This window comes from Calliphora vicina, chromosome 5, assembly GCF_958450345.1.
Source record: "Calliphora vicina chromosome 5, idCalVici1.1, whole genome shotgun sequence".
Taxonomy (NCBI): Eukaryota; Metazoa; Arthropoda; class Insecta; order Diptera; family Calliphoridae; genus Calliphora; species Calliphora vicina.
In genome coordinates, this window is record NC_088784.1 from 33,399,122 (window position 1) to 33,425,338 (window position 26,217).

The 26,217-nt window shown below is 29.2% G+C and overlaps 3 protein-coding genes across 3 annotated transcripts; all 3 read left to right on the top strand.

Moving 5' to 3' along the window:
• The first annotated feature begins 1,281 nt into the window (after positions 1 to 1,281).
• Positions 1,282 to 1,837, top strand: LOC135961611 (barrier-to-autointegration factor-like). The gene is made up of 2 exons (XM_065513139.1): positions 1,282 to 1,487; positions 1,561 to 1,837. The coding sequence occupies exons 1-2, from the start codon at positions 1,362 to 1,364 to the stop codon at positions 1,705 to 1,707; spliced, it is 273 nt and encodes a 90-aa protein (XP_065369211.1). The 5' UTR covers positions 1,282 to 1,361; the 3' UTR covers positions 1,708 to 1,837.
• A 16,455-nt stretch (positions 1,838 to 18,292) lies between these two features.
• Positions 18,293 to 18,814, top strand: LOC135961644 (barrier-to-autointegration factor-like). The gene is made up of 2 exons (XM_065513173.1): positions 18,293 to 18,471; positions 18,545 to 18,814. Exons 1-2 carry the CDS (start codon positions 18,346 to 18,348, stop codon positions 18,689 to 18,691), a joined length of 273 nt encoding a protein of 90 aa, XP_065369245.1. The 5' UTR covers positions 18,293 to 18,345; the 3' UTR covers positions 18,692 to 18,814.
• Positions 18,815 to 22,065: 3,251 nt separating this feature from the next.
• Positions 22,066 to 22,606, top strand: LOC135961651 (barrier-to-autointegration factor-like). The gene is made up of 2 exons (XM_065513181.1): positions 22,066 to 22,263; positions 22,337 to 22,606. Exons 1-2 carry the CDS (start codon positions 22,138 to 22,140, stop codon positions 22,481 to 22,483), a joined length of 273 nt encoding a protein of 90 aa, XP_065369253.1. The 5' UTR covers positions 22,066 to 22,137; the 3' UTR covers positions 22,484 to 22,606.
• The last annotated feature ends 3,611 nt before the right edge of the window (positions 22,607 to 26,217 follow it).

Consider the following 26,217-nt stretch of genomic DNA (forward strand, 5'->3'; position numbering starts at 1 on the left):
TAAATAATGAAATGCATCGTCAATGATTAATTGTGATTAATTGAATAAAAAACAAGTAAGGAAATATGATAATACCCTACACTAAGTAAAAGAGCTATTTTGTGAGTATACCAACATTTTTAAGCGATTTATGCACGTTAAAGTGATTTTCGGAAGCGGGTCTATATGGGAGCTATGACAAATTATAGACCGATCGTAACAAAATTTTGTGACATGAATTTTGTATATATAAAACTTATTTGGAGTGCAATTTGTGTAGATACATATATAAATTAAACATTTATAACCGATAAAGTCCAATTTCGGAAGGACATTTGTATGGGGGATAGGTGAAATAATGGACCGATTTCCGCCAGTTTCAATACGCTTGGCCCTTGGGTCGAAAAAATAATATGTACCAAGTCTGATCGAAATATTTTCAAAATTGCGACCTGTACTCTGCGACCTGTACCATTTTTTGACTCAACATTGACGACTATGTCGACGACGCCAAATAGAATAATAGGACAGTCTAAATTAAATTTTTTTCGTCAGAGAAAATTACTTTTTTCCACTCATCTGTCCATTTCATATATTTTCTTGCGAAATTTAGACGATTTTCTTTATGGACGCCAAATAGAATAAGGGTGAATACATATATAAATTTTACTTATTTCGAAAAAAAAAAAATTAAAATTGCACAAAACGTTGTATTTTTAACAAACCATAACCAACTGTAAGATAACTTAGATTGTAATTTTCCATTTAATTTTGAAATGAATACCCTTCTTTATATACAGTTAAATTTCAGATTTTATTCCATAAGAAATACCTTGAGAAAAATATTCAATTTCCCAGGTGGAATTATGCTTTTTTTCCATTTTTACAAATTCTTTTTCTAAAACAAACATTCACGTCTATTGATAACACAACAATAATAACAAGAATTGACAGTATAAAATGTTTGTTGAAATTTTACGACTTATCAGACTTATAGTTCAATGTTTTCTTTCGATTTTAAAATAATCTCTTACATAAATTAAATAAACTGAAACGAAAAAATAAAAATCCCCAAAAAGATTCTAAAAATCACCAAAACATACAATATTTCCCCAACTGTTCCCCCATATCCCCAAAACCAATTATTTATCCCCATTTACAAAATAAAATCCCCAATTTGGGGAAAAATCCCCTAATCTGACAGCACTGCTTCGAGTGGAAATTTAACATGTGTTTTGTTATTGTAACAAAAACAAAATACATGTAAAACGTCCACTCAAAGCACTCATTCGCTATCGAAAAACAGCACATAAGCTAAAGTATAGTTGATCGTTTTATATTTAATTCATAAAAGTTTGTATCATAGAGAAAGCGAAACAATCATGGCGACCACTTCAAAAAAGCATAGAGATTTCGTCTCCGATCCTATGGGTGAAAAACCTGTCACAGATCTGGCGGGAATAGGAACGATTTTGGGTGATCGTTTAAATGAAGCTGGCTTCAATAAAGTAAGTTTTATCATACATAGATGATAGTAGAATATTTAATTAACGCAATGTGTAATTCGGTAAATTATTATAGGCAAATGCTGTGCTCGGTCAATATTTAGTGTTACAGAGAAACGAATATCGTTTTACGGAATGGATTCAAACTACCTGTAATGCCAATTCTAAACAAGCTAAGGATTGCTTCAACTGCCTCAATGAATGGTGTGATCGGTTCTTGTAATTAACATCTGTTTAAATATTACAATTTACAAACTAATGTGTATTGAAAATATTGTAAGTTATACATAAATATGTAGGATTTTATCAATAAAGCAAACAATACAGCAATATTTTAATTATACCATGCATAAGTATTTTATTTTATTATTTTAAAAACTAATGCAAGGGGTTTGTCATATCACAACACAGCAAATATCAGTAAACCAATTACCAAAAACGGATCTACAGGTATTTTCTATAAACTTTAATCGGCAGGGTCTAAAACTTCCCGCAAGCCCCCTGAAGTTTTGAGGTGCATTTACAAGGGGCATTAAAAAGTTACTTTTGCAATTTAACTTAAAAGAATAGAAATAGAATGTGTACAAAAATTCATTAAAAAATATTAAAGTTATTAAAAATTCAAATTCATATTTTGAGAAATATTAAAATAAAAAATCATATATCCATATTTACTTGTAAATGACTTTCTGTGTTCGTAGGATACTGTTAACCTATACGACAGTTTCAAAACTCCATTTTCAAATTTTTAAAAATTATATTAAACAAATTTCAGAATATTTTGATCTTCAGACAGAAGTTAAAAAAATGCTTGTGTTTGATTTGTGAATTTGTGAGAAGCGGTTTGAAAAGGGTTAAAATAGTCTAAAAAAAACGTATTATTGAATGAAAATTTTTATTCATATAGGACATAGAATAAAATATATATGTATAGAAGCGCTACTGAGCGATAAAGAACCTAAAACCTAAGTCTTGCAACAACAGAATAAATGTAAATCAATGTACATATTTTGAGTTTTTATATAAGTAATCGAATTTTGGTCTGAAAAATGAGTGATCACAGATCGAGCTTTTTTTCATGATTCAACGCTTGTTGGAAAAGTTATTAGCAATTTTAGATATTTTGAGTTTTTATATAAAAAATATAAAAAAATATACCAACCAGGATCTAAAACTAAATGCTTAAAATTAGAAATATTTAAATAAACAATTCAAACTATTATCCATAGATGTTTAATATATGACATCGACATTTTCTGACATCGGATTTTTACTTTTTTAATTACATATTTTTTTAAACGAAATTTCCAAAAAAAACTATTCTTTATTCTAATAAATGCTGATTGAAAATGTATATTCTAACAATTGTACCTATTTTGGGTTAAGCTTATTATCATAAAAAAATAAATGACTCATGCTTTAGGAACTTGGGAAAAAATTTAAATAATGAAATGCATCGGCAATTTTTATATGTTGTGTGATTAATTGAATAAAAAACAAGTAAGAGAGCTATATTCGGCTGTGCCGAATCTTAAATACCCTTCACCAAATTATACTTTAAAATAAAAATTTTAAATATTTTTAGGTAAACACAAATTCAATTTTATTTTTCCAATTTTTTGGAATTTTTTTTTCGAAATTGTTTTTTAATTTTTTTAAAATTAAAAAAAATTAAATTTAGTAAAAAAAAATTTGGGTTAAAAAATATTTTTTCGATTTTGACCCATTATAGGGCCAACTTACTATGGTCATATACGTCGTTGCAAAGATCTTTGAAATATCTATCATTAGATATCCATAATACAGATATAGGTCAAAATCTTGTGTAGAACAACATTTTCTGTAGAAAATCTTGTGTAGAACAATATTTTCTGTAAAAAATCTTGTGTAGAACAATATTTTCTGTAGAAAATCTTGTGTAGAACAATATTTTCTGTAGAAAATCTTGTGTAGAACAATATTTTCTGTAGAAAATCTTGTGTAGAACAATATTTTCTGTAGAAAATCTTGTGTAGAACAATATTTTCTGTAGAAAATCTTGTGTAGAACAATATTTTCTATAGAAAATCTTGTGTAGAACAATATTTTCTATAGAAAATCTTGTGTAGAACAATATTTTCTATAGAAAATCTTGTGTAGAACAATATTTTCTATAGAAAATCTTGTGTAGAACAATATTTTCTATAGAAAATCTTGTGTAGAGCAATATTTTCTATAGAAAATCTTGTGTAGAACAATATTTTCTATAGAAAATCTTGTGTAGAGCAATATTTTCTATAGAAAATCTTGTGTAGAACAATATTTTCTATAGAAAATCTTGTGTAGAGCAATATTTTCTATAGAAAATCTTGTGTAGAGCAATATGTTCTATAGAAAATCTTGTGTAGAGCAATATTTTCTATAGAAAATCTTGTGTAGAGCAATATTTTCTATAGAAAATCTTGTGTAGAGCAATATTTTCTATAGAAAATCTTGTGTAGAACAATATTTTCTATAGAAAATCTTGTGTAGAGCAATATTTTCTATAGAAAATCTTGTGTAGAGCAATATTTTCTATAGAAAATCTTGTGTAGAACAATATTTTCTATAGAAAATCTTGTGTAGAGCAATATTTTCTATAGAAAATCTTGTGTAGAACAATATTTTCTATAGAAAATCTTGTGTAGAGCAATATTTTCTATAGAAAATCTTGTGTAGAGCAATATTTTCTATAGAAAATCTTGTGTAGAGCAATATTTTCTATAGAAAATCTTGTGTAGAGCAATATTTTCTATAGAAAATCTTGTGTAGAGCAATATTTTCTATAGAAAATCTTGTGTAGAGCAATATTTTCTATAGAAAATCTTGTGTAGAGCAATATTTTCTATAGAAAATCTTGTGTAGAGCAATATTTTCTATAGAAAATCTTGTGTAGAGCAATATTTTCTATAGAAAATCTTGTGTAGAGCAATATTTTCTATAGAAAATCTTGTGTAGAGCAATATTTTCTATATAAAATCTTGTGTAGAGCAATATTTTCTATAGAAAATCTTGTGTAGAGCAATATTTTCTATAGAAAATCTTGTGTAGAGCAATATTTTCTATAGAAAATCTTGTGTAGAGCAATATTTTCTATAGAAAATCTTGTGTAGAGCAATATTTTCTATAGAAAATGTTGTGTAGAGCAATATTTTCTATAGAAAATCTTGTGTAGAGCAATATTTTCTATAGAAAATCTTGTGTAGAGCAATATTTTCTATAGAAAATGTTGTGTAGAGCAATATTTTCTATAGAAAATCTTGTGTAGAGCAATATTTTCTATAGAAAATCTTGTGTAGAGCAATATTTTCTATATAAAATCTTGTGTAGAGCAATATTTTCTATAGAAAATCTTGTGTAGAGCAATATTTTCTATAGAAAATCTTGGGTAGAACAATATTTTCTATAAACAATCTTGTGTATAACAATATTTGCTGTAGAAAATCTTAAGTATAACTATATTTTCTGTTGAAAGTCTTGAGTGTAACATTTTTCTATAGAAAATAAAATAATTTTCTATAGAAAATCTTGTCTATAACTATATTTTTTGGACATATTGTGTATAACAGTATTTTCTATAGAAAATCGTATGAAAAACAGCATTTTCTTTAAAAATCTTGTCTATTATAACAGCATTTTCTATAGAAAATCTCGTATTCAACAGCACTTTCTATAGACAATTTTGTGATAACAGACGACTGTTTACAACATAAAGCTACAGTAATATTAATATTTTAAGTACTCTGGTGATGAAGAAAGTAATTTTTTAATAATATTTTAATACGGAACAAAAATATAATTTTCCATCCCTGTATATAAGATTTAAAGAAAAGAAAATCTTAAAATAGGAGAACACATATGGAACCGTAACAGCAAATCCAATATAGAATCGTTTACATAATCTGTTGAAATTTCATAAAATTTTATAGAAATTGCAAACGGAATGACAAATTTCCATATATATATGTATATAGCCTTGCCACTTATGATGAAGGGTATTAAAAGAATGAAACACAACAATAGAACAAAAAGCTTTTTCTGAAATGTTTGTTATTTACTTTCATGTTTTAAAAACGGCTAAAAAAATAGAATAACAATATGAGAGTCAAGGCGAATTGTTTAGACAAGTGAACTGTCAATGGCGAAAAATACAACAAACCCAAAAGCAAAAACAACAACAGGCAACTTTGACAGTACGACTATCTTTTAACAAAAACAAAGTACCTGTTGTTTTTGTACATGTTGTAGTTCTGTCGTCACTTTCTATAGATTCGCCTTGCTGGGAGTGGTGCGTTGCTCAATTATTTGTTGACAATAGCAACATACAACAACAAAAATGAAATAAGCGCAAAAGCAACGTGCTCAAACAACGTGGTTGTTGTTTTTGTACAATATGTGTTCTGTGCAGTGTTACCATATGTCAAGTTTTCCCTTTTTAGCAAGGTTTTTGAGACGCAAAAAGTTTTATTTTTAAAAAAAAAAGTTTTTTTGGAAAATTGATAATTGATATCGATGATTTCAAAATGATAGTCCCCAAATTCATTCACTAAATGGGGAGATTGATTTGAATATATTGAAAGTGTCTCCAGCACTAAATTCACATAAATTATCTCAGTTTGATTACATATACAGTGGTGGCCAGGAATTTAAGACAAAAATTGTTTGCTAAATTTCACGTGATTGTCAATTATTTTTTCAAATATTTCCACAAATATGAATGCATGAGGACTGTTTTAACACACAAGTGTGTTTTATTCGACTGTGTCAATTCATACATATTTACCACGAACACATAACATTTTTCTACAATTTGACCAAAAAAAAATTTTTTTAAATAAACATATTTTCTCACATTTATATCATTATATTTTTATTATTATAAAATATTCGGACCAAATTTCGTATTTTTAGTTCCATTAGTTTCGCTCATATCATGTTATTAACAGCGGATGTTCGCTGAAGTGGGTCAACGTATTTCCACATATCTTTGTCCATATATGTTTTACCGATTTTTCCAAACATTTTTCAGAAACTAGAAACATTAATAATAAATTTCATACCCTTAGAGGTCCTTTTATTTTGGCTCTATCGCACTTAAAATTCAGTTGATGAAAAAAATTCAAGTATTTGTCTTAAATTGGTGGCCACCACTGTATGTACGAATTGGGTTTTGTAATTTTAGTATGTACTTAGAAATAAAAAGTTTTCTTCAAAAAATATATAGCAACACTGGTTCTGTGTACGCGTGAGAGAGTTGCTCTTTTGAGAACACATTATAAAAAGCTCTCTCTCAAGGCGAATTTATATACCAGGTGGTGTTGATAATGTTGTTTTGATGTTTGAGCTGTCAATTATCCTATGATTGTTGCGGCGAATGCTACAACAAACGTAAAAGTAACAAAAACAACAGGCAAACTTTGACAGCTTAAACCACATAAACAAAAACAAATTGCAAGTGGTTTTTGTAAATGTTGTACTTATTGTAGAATCGACACCACCTGGTATATACATTCGCATTGCTGAAGATTGACAAAAAAACACATACATATATACATACAAATAAAGCTTTGTTTGTTATTATACATATATTTGCATGACATCATTGAAAACAATAACAAATTACATTGTGTTTTGGTTTTATGGTTATTTCTCAGCCCAGGTCCAACTTACTATGGTCTTATATACGTCGATGCAAAGGTCTTTGAAATATCTATCATTAGATATCCATATTGTCTATATTAATGACTTAGTAATCCAGATATAGGTCAAAAATAGGTAAAAAATCGAGGTTGTCCTGGTTTTTTCCTTATATCTCAGCCATTTGTGGACCGATTTTCTCGATTTTAAATAGCAACCGAGCCGGAAGAATTCCGGAGATATTGATATATGAATCATGTATGTATGTTTTTTGGGGGCTTCGGAAAGTTGATTTCAACACACAGACGGACAGACGGACAGACGGACATGGCTATATCGATTCCGCTATCTATAACGATCCAGAATATATATACTTTATGGGGTCGCAAATGAAAAATGTGGAAATTACAAACGGAATGACAAACTTATATATACCCTTGCCACTCATGGTGAAGGGTATAAAAAAGAACGGAATACATTTAAATCAATGTACATATTTTGAGTTTTTATATAAGTAATCGAATTTTGGTTGGAAAAACGAGTGACCACAGATCGAGCTCCGTTTCTTGATTAAACGCTTATTGGCGAAGTTATTAGAGAATTTAGATATTTTGAGTTTTTATATAAAAAATCGATTTTTTGTCAGAAATATGAGTGATCACAGATCGAGCTCCTTTTCTTAATTAATCGCTTATTGGCCAAGTTATTAGCGAATTTAGATATTATGAGTATTTATATAAAAAATCGATTTTTGGCTAGAAATATGAGTGATCACAGACCGATGTATTTTGCAGATGTATTTAATAAGTGGGCGTATTAATGGACGTGGACAATTTTTATTTATGTAAAATCTTTTGCGGACTATGTAGTGCGAACATTAAAAAAATGTTAGATATATCGAAACAAAATTGCCGTGGTCAATTTTTCTTTCAGTAAAAACTTAAATTGGATTACTATGATCATTTAAACAAAAAATTAGCCAAATCGGTGTAGCCGTTTTCCGAAAATTTATACAAATTTTTTTATGATGAAAAGTGCAATATTTTTGAGGAACGCAGTTTCGGAAAAAAAAATGTCAAACATTTTTTATTATTTTTAAATTATTTTTTTTCGAAAGGTTGAAGAAATAGCTATCTAAACTATTTTGGACACATTTTGCTAAGAACATGGATGAGAAAAAACCACCTGGGGGGCTACTTCCTTATTCGATTCAAAAGGAAATCTATTCGAATTTCAATGCATTTAGCACACATTTTCGTTTTCGGATTGAGTTACGCAGTAACTGCCCTGTTTGACGCAGTTTATCTGAAAGCGCCACGTTTATCTGAAGAAAGTTCTTCGGAAGATATAGTGGACAGTAGGGTATTCAATCGATTAACCGTTAATCGGTTAACCGATTAATTTTGGACGGTTAACTGTTCGAATAATTCAAAATTGACGATTTTCAAATAACGAATAAACCGATTAATTTGTGTCGATTAACCGATTAACCGAAATGTATTATTTTTTGCACTTTATATAGAAATATAATTTTAAACACACAAATTTTATTTCTTAACTCGTAAACATTCCCTTCTAGCAATAGTTTTTTTAAGTATAGTACGAAAACTGACTAAGGAATTTGGAAATGACCCTTATTTCTAGAATGTTCTATGATGATTTTTGTCCTAATGAGTCGGAGGACGATATGGTAATACACGAAACTGAAGACATTACTGAAACGAGTCTTTTATTACAACTTAAAGAAAGTATTAAAGTATTTAAAACTAGCTGACCCGGTGCGCTTCGCCACCCCAATTAGAAGAATGAAATAGTACTATTAAGTCTCCCTTTGTGAATCTAATTGTAAATGTCTAATTTCATATTTCTGGGTCCATTATTATAGAAAATGCAAATAAAAGTTACCACTAAAGACACCTTTTGTGAATTCAAATTCATTCAGAATCATGTGTGCCTAAAATTATTATAAAATATTCAAAAAGTACCATTGCAATAAACAAATAGTACCATTGATTATCACTTTTGAATTCGCATTTACTAAACCATAACCCGTCAAGTTTGAATTTTAAATTTGTATAGCCTTTCCTATATTATCAACTAATTTTGTTTCTATAACAATTAATATTTAAAAATTATCACAAAACCCAAAAAAAAAAACGAAACCGCGGTTTTAAATTCTTTGGTTTTTTGGAAACGCTAGGTCCATTATAGTAAATTCACAAAAGTACATATGAGAACAAAGAAAAAGTACCAAGAAGTATGGCCTTGAATTTTCACTCACTTGGGACCATAGACGCCTAATTTCATATTTCTATGTCCATTATTACAGAAAATTCAAAAAGTACCATTAGAATATATAAAAAGTACCAAAAAGCCCCCACTTGTGGTTTCCCACTCACTCCCATATAAGCTTAATTTCATGGTTTTAGGTTAATTGGTGAAGAAATTACAAAAAGTACCATTCGAATAAAGAAAAAGTACCAAAAAGTCTATCCCTAGAATTCTCACTCACTTTAGAACATATACGATTAATTTCATATTTTTATGTCCATTATTACAGAAAATTCAAAAAGTACCGCTACAATATATAAAAAGTACCAAAATCAGGCACTTGTGGATTTCCACTCACTCCGGTCCATATAAGCTTTACTTCATGTTTCTAGGTTCATTGGTGAAGAAATTACAAAAAGTACCATTCGAATAGAGAAAAAGTACCAAAAAGTCTCCCCCTAGAATTCTCACTGACTTAGGACCGTATATGCTTAATTTCATGTTTCTAAGTCCACTGTTATACAAAATTAAAAAAAGTACCATTATAATAAAAAAAGTACCATGAAGTATCCGCTTGAATTTTCACTCACATAGGACCATATACGCTTAATTTCATGTTTCTAGGTCCTTTATTACAGAAAATTCAAAAAGTACCATTATAATATAGAAAAAGTACCAAAAAGCAGCCACGTGTGGATTCCCACCCACTCTTGCCCATGTAAGCTATATTTCATGTTTCTAGGTTCATTGGTGAAGAACTTACAAAAAGTACCATTCTATTAAAGAAAAAGTACCAAAAAGTATCCCCCTAGAATTCTCACTCACTTAGGACCATATATGCTTAACTTCATATTTCTATGTCCATTATTACAGAAAATTCAAAAAGTACCATAAGAATATAGAAAAAGTACCAAAAAGCAGTCACTTGTAGATTCCCACTCACTTCGGTCCGTATAAGCTTTATTTCATGTTTTTAGGTTCATTGGCGAAGAAATTACAAAAAGTACCATTCGAATAAAGAAAAAGTACCAAAAAGTCTCCCCCTAGAATTCTCACTCACTTAGGGCCATATATGCTTAATTTCATGTCTCTAAGTCCATAGTTATAGAAAATTCAAAAAAGTACCATTATAATATAGAAAAAGTACCAAAAAACCCACACTTGTGGTTTCCTACTCACTCGGTTTATATATAAGCTTTATTTTATGTTTCTAGGTTCATTGGTGAAGAAATTACAAAAAGTACCATTCCAATAAAGAAAAAGTACCAAAAAGTCTCCCCCTAGAATTCTCACTCACTTAGGACCGTATATGTTTAATTTCATGTTTCTAAGTCCATTGTTATAGAAATTTCAAAAAAGTACCATTAGAAGAACAAAAAAGTACCTATAGTTCAGTTCACACATTTTGGTACCTAAATATTATCCCCTATTCCTAACACTAACTTCACTCAAATACATATCAGCTAACTTTAATGGCGATAAGTGAAATAATTTAAAATATTAAAAAAGTACCATTAGGAGAAAAGTACCAATTTCCCTTTTCTTCCTCGAACACTCCTCAAGTTCGAACTTTAAAAATATTCCATTTTGCCAAAATTGTTTATGCTACAGACATGTCTCAAAATATTAAAATCTGTGTTAATGTGCCCATGAAAAAATATGTTTTAAAAAAGTACCAAACTGTTTACCCGGATTTGGCCCAATATACACCTTTGCACTCGAGTTCCAAATAACACCCTGTTAGTTAATTTGTGTATGAATCCAGGAACCAATGTTAAAAAAATTATCAAAATTGGCTTAATAATTTCAAATAAAATGTATTTTCCCGATTTTATCCCCTTTTTGGTACCTTTTTTATCCCCATTGCTTTGGTAAAATTTAATTCAAATAAATTTCTGTATCGTGGTGGGAGATCATAATAAAATATTCGTATGTCTATGTCAAATTATAGAAAAACATATTTTATGAAAAAGTACCAAAAATAAATACAATTTTTATCCCTTAGGGGTTCGAATTTCCAAAAAGTACCAAATTTATATTTTTTATTTTTTGATAGTTAAAGAATACGATTTAAAATTTGTTTCTATGTTTATTGGTTTAAAAGATACATAGGGTGCAAAAAAAGTACCAAAATACAGTTTTTACCCGTTTTCTCCCCTAAATGTTTCGAATTTCGAAAAAGTACGAAACACCTGTCAGCTTATTTTTTAAATGGAGTAACATGCAATTTTAAGTTTTTTTGTATCTTTATTAGTTTTGAAGATATAAGGTTACCGAATTTACCCGATTTTACCCTTTTTTACCCCCTAAACGTTCGAATTTCCAAAAATCCCTTCTTATCGGATCGTTTTGGGGAGGGAGGAACCCACAGTTAAAATTTCGTGATTCTAGCTTCAGCCGTTTGGGCTGTGCGATGATGAATCAGTCAGTCAGTCAGTCAGTCAGTAACGTTACTCTTTTATATATATAGACTAAAAAAATCCATGGTATGATGGAAGATTAGAAAAAAGTAAAAAAAAACTGAGAAATTGGATATTCTTTATCATGCCTTACTTTCGATTTCTCCAACATCTACAATCAGTCAGATCGTTTTATTAAAACTAAAAAAATCATTTAAATTACATTCTTTTTTTAAAAGATTATTTCAGAATATCTCCCTAAAATCCTAAAAAAACTCACATGTTTATTTATTGTTTTGTTGAAATGTTATGTTATGTTCGTTTTTTATGTTTTTGTTCTTTTTATTAACAAAATGCTTATATAAATACACAAAATTCTTGTTTTTCTTTTCAATTTAAAATTAAAATGGAAATTATTCGGTTAATCGAATAATTAAAATTTAACCGATTATTAACCGATTAAATCTAAACCTCGATTAATTATTTGCTCGATTAAATCAGAAACCCGATTAATTGAATACCCTAGTGGACAGTGACAATTATGAAAGCAGTGGTCACGATTTAGAAGACATCGATGAATAACCAAGTGACATTATTGCTCCAAAAAAATTAAGAAAAGAAAAATTTGCGTGTTATGTTCCTATATCAAAAACACAGCAAGACAAAGACTGCATGCTCAAAATGCGAAAAAATATACGTGGCGAACACAAAGTTGAGCTTTGCGCCTTTTGTGCAAAACATTAAAGTACAACTTTGTTTCAGCTTTAATTACTTAAAGCATTACCTTAATTTTATAATGCCAGGAAGCATTTTAAGTTTTTAAATTTATTTCATTTATTTTTATTTTTTTTAAAAACTCCAAGTGATATTGCTAAGACTGAAGAAAGACGAAAATTTATTAAATTACAAATAAATCAAAAACCATAGCAAATATAAATGTTTTTAATTTTTATATATAAAGAGGTATAGTATTTTACGTTTTCAGTACTTTTTGAGAAGTAGGCGCATCGCCGATTCCACAGAATCGATTTTTCTAACATTGGTCATAACGCATAAAAAATATGTTTGGGCATGCAGGGTTAAAAAAAAGTATTTCGGTGGGTGCTGGCGGCTACAATTTTTTTACAAAGACATTCCCCAGAAGTTTCTTCAAATGATGTATATAGTCATTGGACGGGCTTCGATGGTCTTTTTTTTTTGGGAAGCTATATAACATTCTTAGAAAAAAAAAATATCAGTATATTTAAGAACCAAGTTTAAAGGACTATAACAGGAAAATGGAGAGGCCTATAAATATAAGATATATATACATTTAATAAAAGCCTATATCAATGTTTATCTATGTTTTGAAGTATGAATTTCTATATGGTAAAACCATTGAGATATATCTAATTTAGTAAAGCAGTAAAATATTACAAAAAAAATTAACGAAAATATGATTCAAAATTTGTTGAACTTCTGGCGCTTCCCATTTATATTGGAGGAGAGCAGATTGTCAGCTTCCGAAAAAACTTAGTTTTTCCAAATTCTGAAGATACCGATTTTCATAATTTTGTCCACCTAGATTTTGATTTGGAACCACAGTGCCCCTCTAACTCAGAGAGTTCTACACCGATCTTGTTGAAAAATTGTGTCTGAATTACTATCCCATAGAACTAACCTTGATGCATTCCATACCGATCGGAAGACATCGATTTCAAAAGTTGGTTCACTTGACATGAACCATATTCAATTTTCACTCATAGTGCAAAAAATGGCCCATACAAATGAAATTCGAGCTAACTTTTCAAAAGCCTTTGGCAGTTTTGTTAAGTTAATGAAGAATTTTCGTTTCCCATTGAAGTTTTTGTATGGGCCGTAGCGAGTTTTGTACAATATTAGTATTTTTTGCATCAACTAAGAAATTTTTGAGAATTTCAGTGATTTAACGAATGGAAAAAATATGGACCGATATTCACGAAATCCAGTAATAGGATTACTGGACAAAAATTACAGAACTGTGCATAATAAATTTCAGTGAATTTATCAATAATATTTTAATTGAGAATTTAGTACATTAAAATTAAATTTTGTATTCCCAAAAATAAATTTGAATAATAATAATAATAATAATCATAATATGATTTGATGTTACTCTTAGATTATGTTTTTCACAACCATGTTTTTTCGCTGCGTGTAGCACCATATTTCTGGAATAAATTTATATGGCGGCTAGGAGAAATCATGGACCGATTCTTACCATTTTCAACAGAGTTAGTCCTTTTATCATAAACATAATAACGATAAATACCACACTGCTTATGATACATTTTTTTGTTGAATTCCTGCTAAGTTTGTTTGTGTATTTTAGACGTGAGAATGTTTAACAGAGACGGACAGATAGATGGACATAACTTAGAATTTCATAAGAATCAGTAGTTATATATTACTTTGTTGGGTCTTAGATGATTATATCTCAATGTTACACACAGAATGACCAAATTATATATATCGTCATTCACCACTTATTGTGATTTTTTCATTAAAACTTCTCTGTCTTTGCTATATTTCAACATAATAAGGTAAATTTTACATTCGTTACATAAAAAATTATATTTAGAATCGGGCTATTCCAAAAAAAAATCCAGCCTTTCCAACCTTTGATATTAGGACTAAAAAGTTTACGCGGGCCAAAGTTGGGCATTTTCTAATTAACTAAAAAATAAGATATTATGTTTAAAAATATTTTTTTTGCTATTTTAATACGTCGCTTTTAAACTAAAATACAACTGAAAATTAAAAACGGCTGTGCCAAATCTTATATGTATACTAGGGTGGGTCAATTTTTTTGACTACTAAGCGTATAGCAAATTCCTAATCTACGGAAAATTCTAAGAACTTTTCCAGAAGAAACCATGGTTCTAAAATCAAAATCGAGCTTCCGGTTTTTTACGAGAAGATTTGGAGCTCAAGACCTCTTTTGCTAGGAGACCTCGGGTATGTTCAATTTTAAAAATAATAATATTTCTTCGTTTGTGTTCCGATTTCAAAAAGTTACATATATATAGAATCTTCTCGTCCATATTGTGGAAATTACAAACGGAATGACAAACTTATATATACACTTCTCACGAAGGTGAAGGGTATAAAAACAAAAGAAACTTGTCGAACATATCTAAGTATAGAAATTTCGTTGCCGACCCAATGAGCGATAAACCTCTCACAGATGTGGCGAGCGCAGGAGAGACTTTGGGTGAACGTTTAAAATAAGCTGGTTTCGATAGAGTAATGTGCTGTTTTTCTATAGCGAACGAGTACTTTGAGTCAGGGTTCCCAGATTGTTTTGGAGACTTATCCCCAAATTTAAAATTTTCATCCCCGAAATTCCTCAAAAAAAAACAAACATCCCCAGTGAAAATACTAGTTTAATTTTAATTCAAACATATTTATATCGAGCCTTAACCGCGAAAATAACGTAAGCGCCAAAAATCAAATTTTATAGGATAGTTTTTTTCGTTTTTTTTTTTAAGTTGTGCGAAGGATTTCTTTGAAAATTAAAATGTAGTCTATTAATGGTATCATACATGCGATAAGTGCATTTTTAAGTTAATTTTGTGAGCAACAAATTTGTTTTGGAGCTTACGTTGTTTACCTCTATGCTTTACAAAGAAAAAATATTTTCTTAAGTATCGAAAAAATATATTTTCTTAAAGTATGCAGTAAATTAAACATTTTGGGATGTTCCAGGCCAACTCGTTATGAAAACATTGAGGAATACTTTTTTATTGCTAAGAGCTTTCTTTCATATCATTAAATTTATGTGTTGTATACCGGAGGAGATCCACGGACCGTAGAAGTATTTAAATCAATGTTAATAGTCTTTTCCTCGCTATTGTCTAAATAGCAGTATTTAATTGTAATCACGGTTGTATCAAAAACTGCAGACCACATCGAGCTTAATTTTATTTTTTTTGGAAGAAGCAGATCAGAAAACATTTTCCAGTTTAGAAAATCAGAGTCATAACCGTAAGGGTTTGTTCTTGCACTTCGACTAACTGTAGGCCACTCACTAGGATCCCATACAGTTCGGATTCGAGTAAATGATTATATTGTGCTGTGAATAGAATCAACAGGCATCATGGTAAGACCTGGTAGTAAGTAAGTAATTTTAATAGATTTAATGAATTTGGATGATATAATGAAATAAGCTATCATGGTTAACATGGCTTTATTATGATTTTGCCAGGCACAGCTATCGCAATACAAACCGTTCACAGTTTTCCGTTTATCTAAAATAAGAAGATATTTGTACATTGCAGAACAAATTTCATTACAACATCGTTTGCCGTCTTTTTCACCCCATAAAAAACACAATTCATAAACACTTAAATTGTAATACTAGTATTTTCTTGAATAAAACAGTGTAATATTTATACCCTACACCACCATAACGCCCAAGAATATTAGTCTAGCACCCACCTTAAAGTATACCGATCAGAATCACTTTCTGAGTCGATTAAACGATGTCCGCCCGTCCGTCTGGCTGGCTGGCTCTCCATGTAAAGCTTGTGCACAGAGTACAGGTCGAAATTTTGTACATATAATTTTTTCGGCCCAAGGACGGAGCTTATTGAAACTGGCTGAAATCGGTCCATTATTTCACCTAGCCCCCATACAAATGTCCTACCGATTGGACTTTATCGGTCATAAATGTTTAATTTATATGGATATATATACAAATTTTGCTCCAAATAAGTTTTATATATACGGAATTCATGTCACCAAATGTTATAGTGTTCGACCCATAATTAGTTATAGCTCCCATATAAGACCCGCTTCCAAAAATCACTTTAACGTGCATAAATCTCTTAAAAATGTTGCTATACACATAAAATTCAACATAAACATAAATCACACGACCTAATTTCATGGTGATCGGTCCATAATTTGTTATAGCTCCCATATAAGGCACATTTCGAAAATCGCTCAAAAATATAAATTATTGGAATTAAAAAAAAAATGATTTTGCTCTTTTTCTTAGTGTAGGGTATTATATGGTCGGGCTTGACCAACCATACTTTCTTACTTGTTTTACTATGAGGCATATTCAAAACTATTTGAAGGTCGAAACTAGCTCCTTCAAAAAAATTCTTAAACTTAAATTCTTCTGTTTGGATGTGACGACTGCTGTCTAAATTTTTTCCTTGATCACATTTAGTACATCTATCTTTTTGTATTTCAATTTCTTTTGATTTTCTCTCTAGTTCTTCGGCTACACTTACTTTCATTTACTGCCCCTTTTTGCTTTTATGTCGCTTACGTTATTTTTGTGGTAAAGCAAAGAGGTGAGTGTCGCTTACGATATAATTGAAATTGCGATATCTCTGTATATACAGTGAGCCTCAAAAGTGAGTAAACAGCAGCGAATTTTTTGATTTTTTAAGATCATGAAAATCATTATAGTCCGACTTAAATCTATATTTTTCACAACCAAAGATATTATTCAAGCCAATCTCTATCAAACCGAAACTTTAAAATTTTAATCATGGATAAATTTTAGAATTTTCATTATCTTAAAAAATATCCAATAATTTTTGGTGTATACTCACTTTTGCGGCTCACTGTATAAACACTTAATTTTCATTATTTCGGGTGTTGCTGCGCACGAAAGTTTTCTATCGATTTTCATTAAAAAGTCAATTTTGAAAAAAATTTCGCTTACGTTATTTTGCTCGGTTAGGGCTCGATATGTACTTTATTTGTTCTACAATTCTTTTTATTTTATTTATATAGCATGCATAATAATTTAAAAAATAAAATTTATAATCACCCTTAAAAAAATTAAAATTGCACAAAACGTTGTATTTTTAACAAACCATAACCAACTGTAAGATAACTTAGATTGTAATTTTCCATTTAATTTTGAAATGAATACCCTTCTTTATATACAGTTAAGTTTCAGATTTTATTCCATAAGAAATACCTTGAGAAAAATATTCAATTTCCCAGGTGGAATTATGCTTTTTTGCAGTTTTATTTTCTTTGCAATTTTTACAAATTCTTTTTCTAAAACAAACATTCACGTCTATTGATAACACATAATAACAAGAATTTACAGTATAAAATGTCAAATAGCATATTGTTGAAATTTTACGACTTATCAGACTTATAGTTCAATGTTTTCTTTCGATTTTAAAATAATCTCTTACATAAATTAAATAAACTGAAACGAAAAAATAAAAATCCCCAAAAAGATTCGAAAAATCACCAAAACATACAATATTTCTCCTACTGTTCCCCCATATCCCCAACCCCAATTATTTATCCCCATTTACAAAATAAAATCCCCAATTTGGGGAAAAATCCCCTAATCTGACAACACTTCTTTGAGTGGAAATTTAACATGTGTTTTGTTATTGTAACAAAAACAAAATACATGTAAAACGTCCACTCAAAGCACTCATTCGCTATCGAAAAACATCACATAAGCTAAAGTATAGTTGATCGTTTTATATTTAATTCATAAAAGTTTGTATCATAGAGAAAGCGAAACAATCATGGCGACCACTTCAAAAAAGCATAGAGATTTCGTATCCGATCCTATGGGTGAAAAACCTGTCACAGATCTGGCGGGAATAGGAACGATTTTGGGTGCTCGTTTAAATGAATCTGGCTTCAATAAAGTAAGTTTTATCATACATAGATGATAGTAGAATATTTAATTAACACAATGTGTAATTCGGTAAATTATTATAGGCAAATACTGTGCTCGGTCAACATTTAGTGTTACAGAGAAACGAATATCTTTTTACGGAATGGATTAAAAATACCTGTTATGCCAATTCTAAACAAGCTAAGGATTGCTTCAACTGCCTCAATGAATGGTGTGATCAGTTCTTGTAATTAACATCTGTTTAAATGTTACAATTTACAAACTAACGTGTATTGAAAATATTGTAATTTATACATAAATATGTAGGATTTTATCAATAAAGCAAACAATACACCAATTTTTTAATTACATAAGTACATAAGTATTTTATTTTATTATTTTCAAAACTAATGCAAGGGGTTTGCCATATCACAACACAGCAAATATCAGTAAACCAATTACCAAAAACGGATCTACAGGTATTTTCTATAAACTTTAATCGGCTGGGGCTAAGACTTGCCGCAAGCCCCCTGAAGTTTTGAGGTGCATTTACAAGGGGCATTAAAAAGTTACTTTTGCAATTTAACTTAAAAGAATAGAAATGTGTACAAAAATTCATTAAAAAATATTAAAGTTATTAAAAATTCAAATTCATATTTTGAGAAATATTAAAATAAAAAATCATATATCCATATTTACTTGTAAATGACTTTCTGTGTTCGTAGGATACTGTTAACCTATACGACAGTTTCAAAACAGTTTCAAAAATTTTTAAAAATTATGTTAAACAAATTTCAGAATATTTTGATCTTCACAGTCAGATTTAATGAGAACTACCTGACCAGACAGACGTTGTCCTGTCCAAGTTAAAAAATGCTTGTGTTTGATTTGTGAATTTGTGAGAAGCGGTTTGAAAAGGGTTAAAATAGTTTAAAAAAAACGTATTATTGAATGAAAATTTTTATTCATATAGGATCTAGAATAAAATATATATGTATAGAAGCGCTACTGAGCGATAAAGAACCAAAGTTTGTTGCCAAAAACCTAAGTCTTGCAACAACAGAATAAATGTAAATCAATGTACATATTTTGAGTTTTTATATAAGTAATCGAATTTTGGTCTGAAAAATAAGTGATCACAGATCGAGCTCCTTTTCATGATTCAACGCTTGTTGGAAAAGTTATTAGCAATTTTAGATATTTTGAGTTTTTATATAAAAAATAGATTTTTGTTAAGAAATATGAGTGATCACAGATCGAGCTCCTTTTCTTGATTCAACGCTTGCTTATTGGCCAAGTTATTAGCGAATTTAGATATTGAGAGTTTTTATATAAGTAATCGAATTATGGTCTGAAATATGATTGATCACAGAATGATGTTTTGTGCAGATGTATTTAATAAGTGGGCGTATTAGTGGACGTTGACAATTTTTATTTATATAAAAACTATTGGCGTGTTCAATTTTTCTTACAGTAAAAACTTAAATTTGATTACTATCGATGTAGCCGTTTTCTAATTTTAGATAAATCGAAAAAAGTGGGCGTAAAAGTGGGCGTGGTTAATTTTTCATTCCGTAAAAACCTAAGTTGAGCTATGAACAAAATTTTAACAAAAAAAATTGTCTAAATCGGTCCGGACGTTCTCTACTGATGCAATTACCAACAAACGACATTTGATTTTTATCGTTAACATCAGTAAATTTTAACCTCTTATGGTGGCTAAAATAATCTCTTAAGAATAAAACACATCTTAAATGCTTTGGAGTATATCGTTTTATTTAAAGTTAAAGTTTTTAAAATACCAAAACTCATAAAAACACTCTTTTAGAAAAAAACCGATTATTCCAAGAAAAATTTGAGTTTTTCAAAAAAACCGAAACCGATTTAACCAAAAAAACCTAGTACATATGTTATCTTTGTAATGCAAAGAGAAGTAAATGGGTTACTTTATATATCGTAGGTAATCTAGCGTGAAATCAGTTGTCACTTTAGTGTCTTTAAGTAATCCAACTTTTTTGATACTGCACTTTAGAAATTAGTTATATTACTCAAATTATAAATTAGTTTTATACCAACCAGGATCTAAAACCAAATGCTTAAAATTAGAAATATTTAAATAAAGAATTCAAACTATTATCCATAGATGTTTAATATATGACATCAACATTTTCAATAACATTTTATTTTAAACGAAATTTCCAAAAAAAAAAAGTAACAACTATTCTTTATTCTAATAAACGCTAAATGCTGATTGAAAATGTATATTCTAACAATTGTACCTATTTTGGGTTAAGCTTATTATCATAAAAAAATAAATGACTCATGCTTTAGGAACTTGGGAAAAAATTTAAATAATGAAATTCATCGTCAATGATTAATTGTGATTAATTGAATAAAAAACAAGTAAGGAAATATATAATACCCTACACTAAGTAAAAGAGCTATTTTGTGAGTATACCAACATTTTTAAGCGATTTATGCACGTTAAAGTGATTTTCGGAAGCGGGTCTATATGGGAGCTATGACAAATTATAGACCGATCGTAACAAAATTTTGTGACATGAATTTTGTATATATAAAACTTATTTGGAGTGCAATTTGTGTAGATACATATATAAATTAAACATTTATGACCGATAAAGTCCAATTTCGGAAGGACATTTGTATGGGGGATAGGTGAAATAATGGACCGATTTCCGCCAGTTTCAATACGCTTGGCCCTTGGGTCGAAAAAATAATATGTACCAAGTCTGATCGAAATATTTTCAAAATTGCGACCTGTACTCTGCGACCTGTACCATTTTTTGACTCAACATTGACGACTATGTCGACGACGCCAAATAGAATAATAGGACAGTCTAAATTAAATTTTTTTCGTCAGAGAAAATTACTTTTTTCCACTCATCTGTCCATTTCATATATTTTCTTGCGAAATTTAGACGATTTTCTTTATGGACGCCAAATAGAATAAGGGTGAATACATATATAAATGTTACTTATTTCGAAAAAAAAAAATTAAAATTGCACAAAACGTTGTATTTTTAACAAACTGTAAGATAACTTAGATTGTAATTTTCCATTTAATTTTGAAATGAATACCCTTTTTTATATACAGTTAAATTTCAGATTTTATTCCATAAGAAATACCTTGAGAAAAATATTCAATTTCCCAGGTGGAATTATGCTTTTTTTCCATTTTTACAAATTCTTTTTCTAAAACAAACATTCACGTCTATTGATAACACAACAATAATAACAAGAATTGACAGTATAAAATGTTTGTTGAAATTTTACGACTTATCAGACTTATAGTTCAATGTTTTGTTTCGATTTTAAAATAATCTCTTACATAAATTAAATAAACTGAAACGAAAAAATAAAAATCCCCAAAAAGATTCTAAAAATCACCAAAACATACAATATTTCCCCAACTGTTCCCCTATATCCCCAAACCCAATTATTTATCCCCATTTACAAAATAAAATCCCCAATTTGGGGAAAAATCCCCTAATCTGACAGCACTGCTTCGAGTGGAAATTTAACATGTGTTTTGTTATTGTAACAAAAACAAAATACATGTAAAACGTCCACTCAAAGCACTCATTCGCTATCGAAAAACAGCACATAAGCTAAAGTATAGTTGATCGTTTTATATTTAATTCATAAAAGTTTGTATCATAGAGAAAGCGAAACAATCATGGCGACCACTTCAAAAAAGCATAGAGATTTCGTATCCGATCCTATGGGTGAAAAACCTGTCACAGATCTGGCGGGAATAGGAACGATTTTGGGTGCTCGTTTAAATGAATCTGGCTTCAATAAAGTAAGTTTTATCATACATAGATGATAGTAGAATATTTAATTAACACAATGTGTAATTCGGTAAATTATTATAGGCAAATACTGTGCTCGGTCAACATTTAGTGTTACAGAGAAACGAATATCTTTTTACGGAATGGATTAAAAATACCTGTTATGCCAATTCTAAACAAGCTAAGGATTGCTTCAACTGCCTCAATGAATGGTGTGATCAGTTCTTGTAATTAACATCTGTTTAAATGTTACAATTTACAAACTAATGTGTATTGAAAATATTGTAAGTTATACATAAATATGTAGGATTTTATCAATAAAGCAAACAATACACTAATATTTTAATTATACCATGCATAAGTATTTTATTTTATTATTTTCAAAACTAATGCAAGGGGTTTGCCATATCACAACACAGCAAATATCAGTAAACCAATTACCAAAAACGGATCTACAGGTATTTTCTATAAACTTTAATCGGCTGGGGCTAAAACTTGCCGCAAGCCCCCTGAAGTTTTGAGGTGCATTTACTAGGGGCATTAAAAAGTTACTTTTGCAATTTAATTTAAAAGAATAGAAATTTGTACAAAAATTCATTAAAAAATATTAAAGTTATTAAAAATTCAAATTCATATTTTGAGAAATATTAAAATAAAAAATCATATATCCATATTTACTTGTAAATGACTTTCTGTGTTCGTAGGATACTGTTAACCTATACGACAGTTTCAAAACTCCATTTGCAAATTTTTAAAAATTATGTTAAACAAATTTCAGAATAATTTGATCTTCACATTCAGATTTAATGAGAACTAGCTGAACAGACAGACGTTGTCCAGTCGAAGTTAAAAAAATGCTTGTGTTTGATTTGTGAATTTGTGAGAAGCGTTTTGAAAAGGGTTAAAATAGTTTAAAAAAAAATATGAGTGATGACAGATCGAGGTCCTTTTCAGGATTCAACGCTTATTGGCCAAGTTATTAGCGAATTTAGATATTGAGAGTTTTTATATAAGTAATCGAATTATGGTCTGAAATATGATTGATCACAGAATGATGTTTTGTGCAGATGTATTTAATAAGTGGGCGTATTAGTGGACGTTGACAATTTTTATTTATATAAAAACTATTGGCGTGTTCAATTTTTCTTTCAGTAAAAACTTAAATTTGATTACTATCGATGTAGCCGTTTTCTAATTTTAGATAAATCGAAAAAAGTGGGCGTAAAAGTGGGCGTGGTTAATTTTTCATTCCGTAAAAACCTAAGTTGAGCTATGAACAAAATTTTAACAAAAAAAATTGTCTAAATCGGTCCGGACGTTCTCTACTGATGCAATTACCAACAAACGACATTTGATTTTTATCGTTAACATCAGTAAATTTTAACCTCTTATGGTGGCTAAAATAATCTCTTAAGAATAAAACACATCTTAAATGCTTTGGAGTATATCGTTTTATTTAAAGTTAAAGTTTTTAAAATACCAAAACTCATAAAAACACTCTTTTAGAAAAAAACCGATTATTCCAAGAAAAATTTGAGTTTTTCAAAAAAACCGAAACCGACTTAACCAAAAAAACCGGGCCGATCACCCTAGCACATATGTTATCTTTGTAATGCAGAGAGAAGTAAATGGGTTACTTTATATATCGCAGGTAATCTAGCGTGAAATCAGTTGTCACTTTAGTGTCTTTAAGTAATCTAGAGTGTAGTCACTTCCAACTTTTTTGATACTGCACTTTAGAAATTAGTTATATTACTCAAATTATAAATTAGTTTTATACCAACCAGGATCTAAAACCAAATGCTTAAAATTAGAAATATTTAAATAAACAATTAAAACTATTATTCATAGATGTTTAATATATGACATCAACATTTTCGGACATCGGATTTTTACTTTTTCAATTACATATTTTTTTAAACGAAATTTCCAAAAAAAACTATTCTTTATTCTAATAAATGCTGATTGAAAATGTATATTCTAACAATTGTACCTATTTTGGGTTAAGCTTATTATCATAAAAAAATAAATGACTCATGCTTTAGGAACTTGGGAAAAAATTTAAATAATGAAATGCATCGGCAATTTTTATATGTTGTGTGATTAATTGAATAAAAAACAAGTAAGAGTGCTATATTCGGCTGTACCGAATCTTATATACCCTTCACCAAATTATACTTCAAAATAAAAATTTTAAATATTTTTAGGTAAACAAAATTTATTTTTTTTTCCAAAGTTGTTTTTTTCATTATTTGGAAAAAGAAATTTGTAGTTGTTATTTTAAATGTTTTTCAATTTTTTTTTTAAATTTTAAAATTATTTTTTGATTTTTTCAATTTTTTTTTTGGTGAAAATTTTGACCCATTGTCAGTGTTGTCAATTTAGCCCCTTTTAGGTTAAATTAATTTAGCCTTTATCCATTTTTTAGCCTTTTTTATTTTCATTTAGCCATATATATTTACTCTAATGATCTGAAATTTTTGTTGTTGAAAATTAGTAAAATCATTTCAAAAAAATTGGCAGGGATATTATGACAAAAATTAACTAAAAATGTTGAACCAGTAAACAATTTAAGCACATACAAATTGTTGGACCTTCCATACATTAAAAAAAAGCCATAACTAATATAGAGAAAATGTACGTTATTTGAATAAAAATTGTTAATAAATATGTTAATGTTTTACGCGCGGGTCCGGGCGTTTATAAACTTTATCTGGGCGATGTGTTGACGTAAATATAGTACTTTAACAAATATTTTATAACACATGTCATGTAGTATACCGTTTTCAAAGATTACAATCCAACCAATTTAGAAAGAAAAATTCAGTTTATTATCTATAATAATTTAGCTATGATCATTTTTATCTGATCAAATATAGAAAATTAAGTTTTTTCCAAATTTAAATTTAATATTTATGTTTACATATTTTGGCTACCTTAGTTTTGATATGTTTACTAACTAATGGTAAAAGTTATGTTTTTGCCAATGAAAATCAATTCTGTCCGCGACGTGTATAATTTTTAGAATATTTTTTTTCTGCATTACATGAGAGGCATACAAAATTTGTCTTTCATATAAAAAAAATTTGCAAAAAAGAGCATTTTGCAGGCCAGATGATAAATACGAGGCAGACCAGATGATACAAACTTCTCGAAAGCATTCTGTCAGACATGCTTTCGAGAAGTTTGCTATTTGTGGACCGATTTTGCTGATTTTAAATAGCAAAATTCTCGAAAGCATGTCTGACAGAATTATTGAAGATTTGGATCCCGAAAATATCTGTGGTCTTCAGAAAATTGATTTCAACAGACAGACAGACGTGGCTTAATCGACTCCGCTATCTAAAAGGATCCAGAATATATATACTTTATAGGGTCGGAAATGAAAAATGTAGAAATTACAAACGGAATGACAAACTTATATATACCCTTCTCACGAAGGTGAAGGGTATTATAACAAGTAAGAAAATATAATACCCTACACTAAGTAAAAGAGCAAAAACATTTTTCTTTTAAAATTTCAATAATTTATATTTTTGAGTGATTTTCGGAAGTGGGCCTTATATGGGGAAGTGGGCCAATTATGGACCGATCACCATGAAATTAGGTCGTGTAATTTATGTCTACACTCAGGTCTCGTTTTATGCGAGAATTTGTGAGAAGCGGTTTGAAAAGGGTAAAAATAGTTAAAAAAAAAAAGAACGGAATACATTTAAATCAATGTACATATTTTGAGTTTTTATATAAGTAATCGAATTTTGGTTGGAAAAACGAGTGACCACAGATCGAGCTCCGTTTCTTGATTAAACGCTTATTGGCGAAGTTATTAGAGAATTTAGATATTTTGAGTTTTTATATAAAAAATCGATTTTTTGTCAGAAATATGAGTGATCACAGATCGAGCTCCTTTTCTTAATTAATCGCTTATTGGCCAAGTTATTAGCGAATTTAGATATTATGAGTAT

Excerpts from the sequence above, each read along its gene's own strand:
- LOC135961611 (XM_065513139.1), top strand. The coding sequence starts at position 1,362 with ATGGCGACCACTTCAAAAAAGCATAGAGATTTCGTCTCCGATCCTATG. Across the intron at positions 1,488-1,560 it reads ATGAAGCTGGCTTCAATAAA|GCAAATGCTGTGCTCGGTCA; the intron begins GTAAGTTTTATC and ends AAATTATTATAG.
- LOC135961644 (XM_065513173.1), top strand. The coding sequence starts at position 18,346 with ATGGCGACCACTTCAAAAAAGCATAGAGATTTCGTATCCGATCCTATG. Across the intron at positions 18,472-18,544 it reads ATGAATCTGGCTTCAATAAA|GCAAATACTGTGCTCGGTCA; the intron begins GTAAGTTTTATC and ends AAATTATTATAG.
- LOC135961651 (XM_065513181.1), top strand. The coding sequence starts at position 22,138 with ATGGCGACCACTTCAAAAAAGCATAGAGATTTCGTATCCGATCCTATG. Across the intron at positions 22,264-22,336 it reads ATGAATCTGGCTTCAATAAA|GCAAATACTGTGCTCGGTCA; the intron begins GTAAGTTTTATC and ends AAATTATTATAG.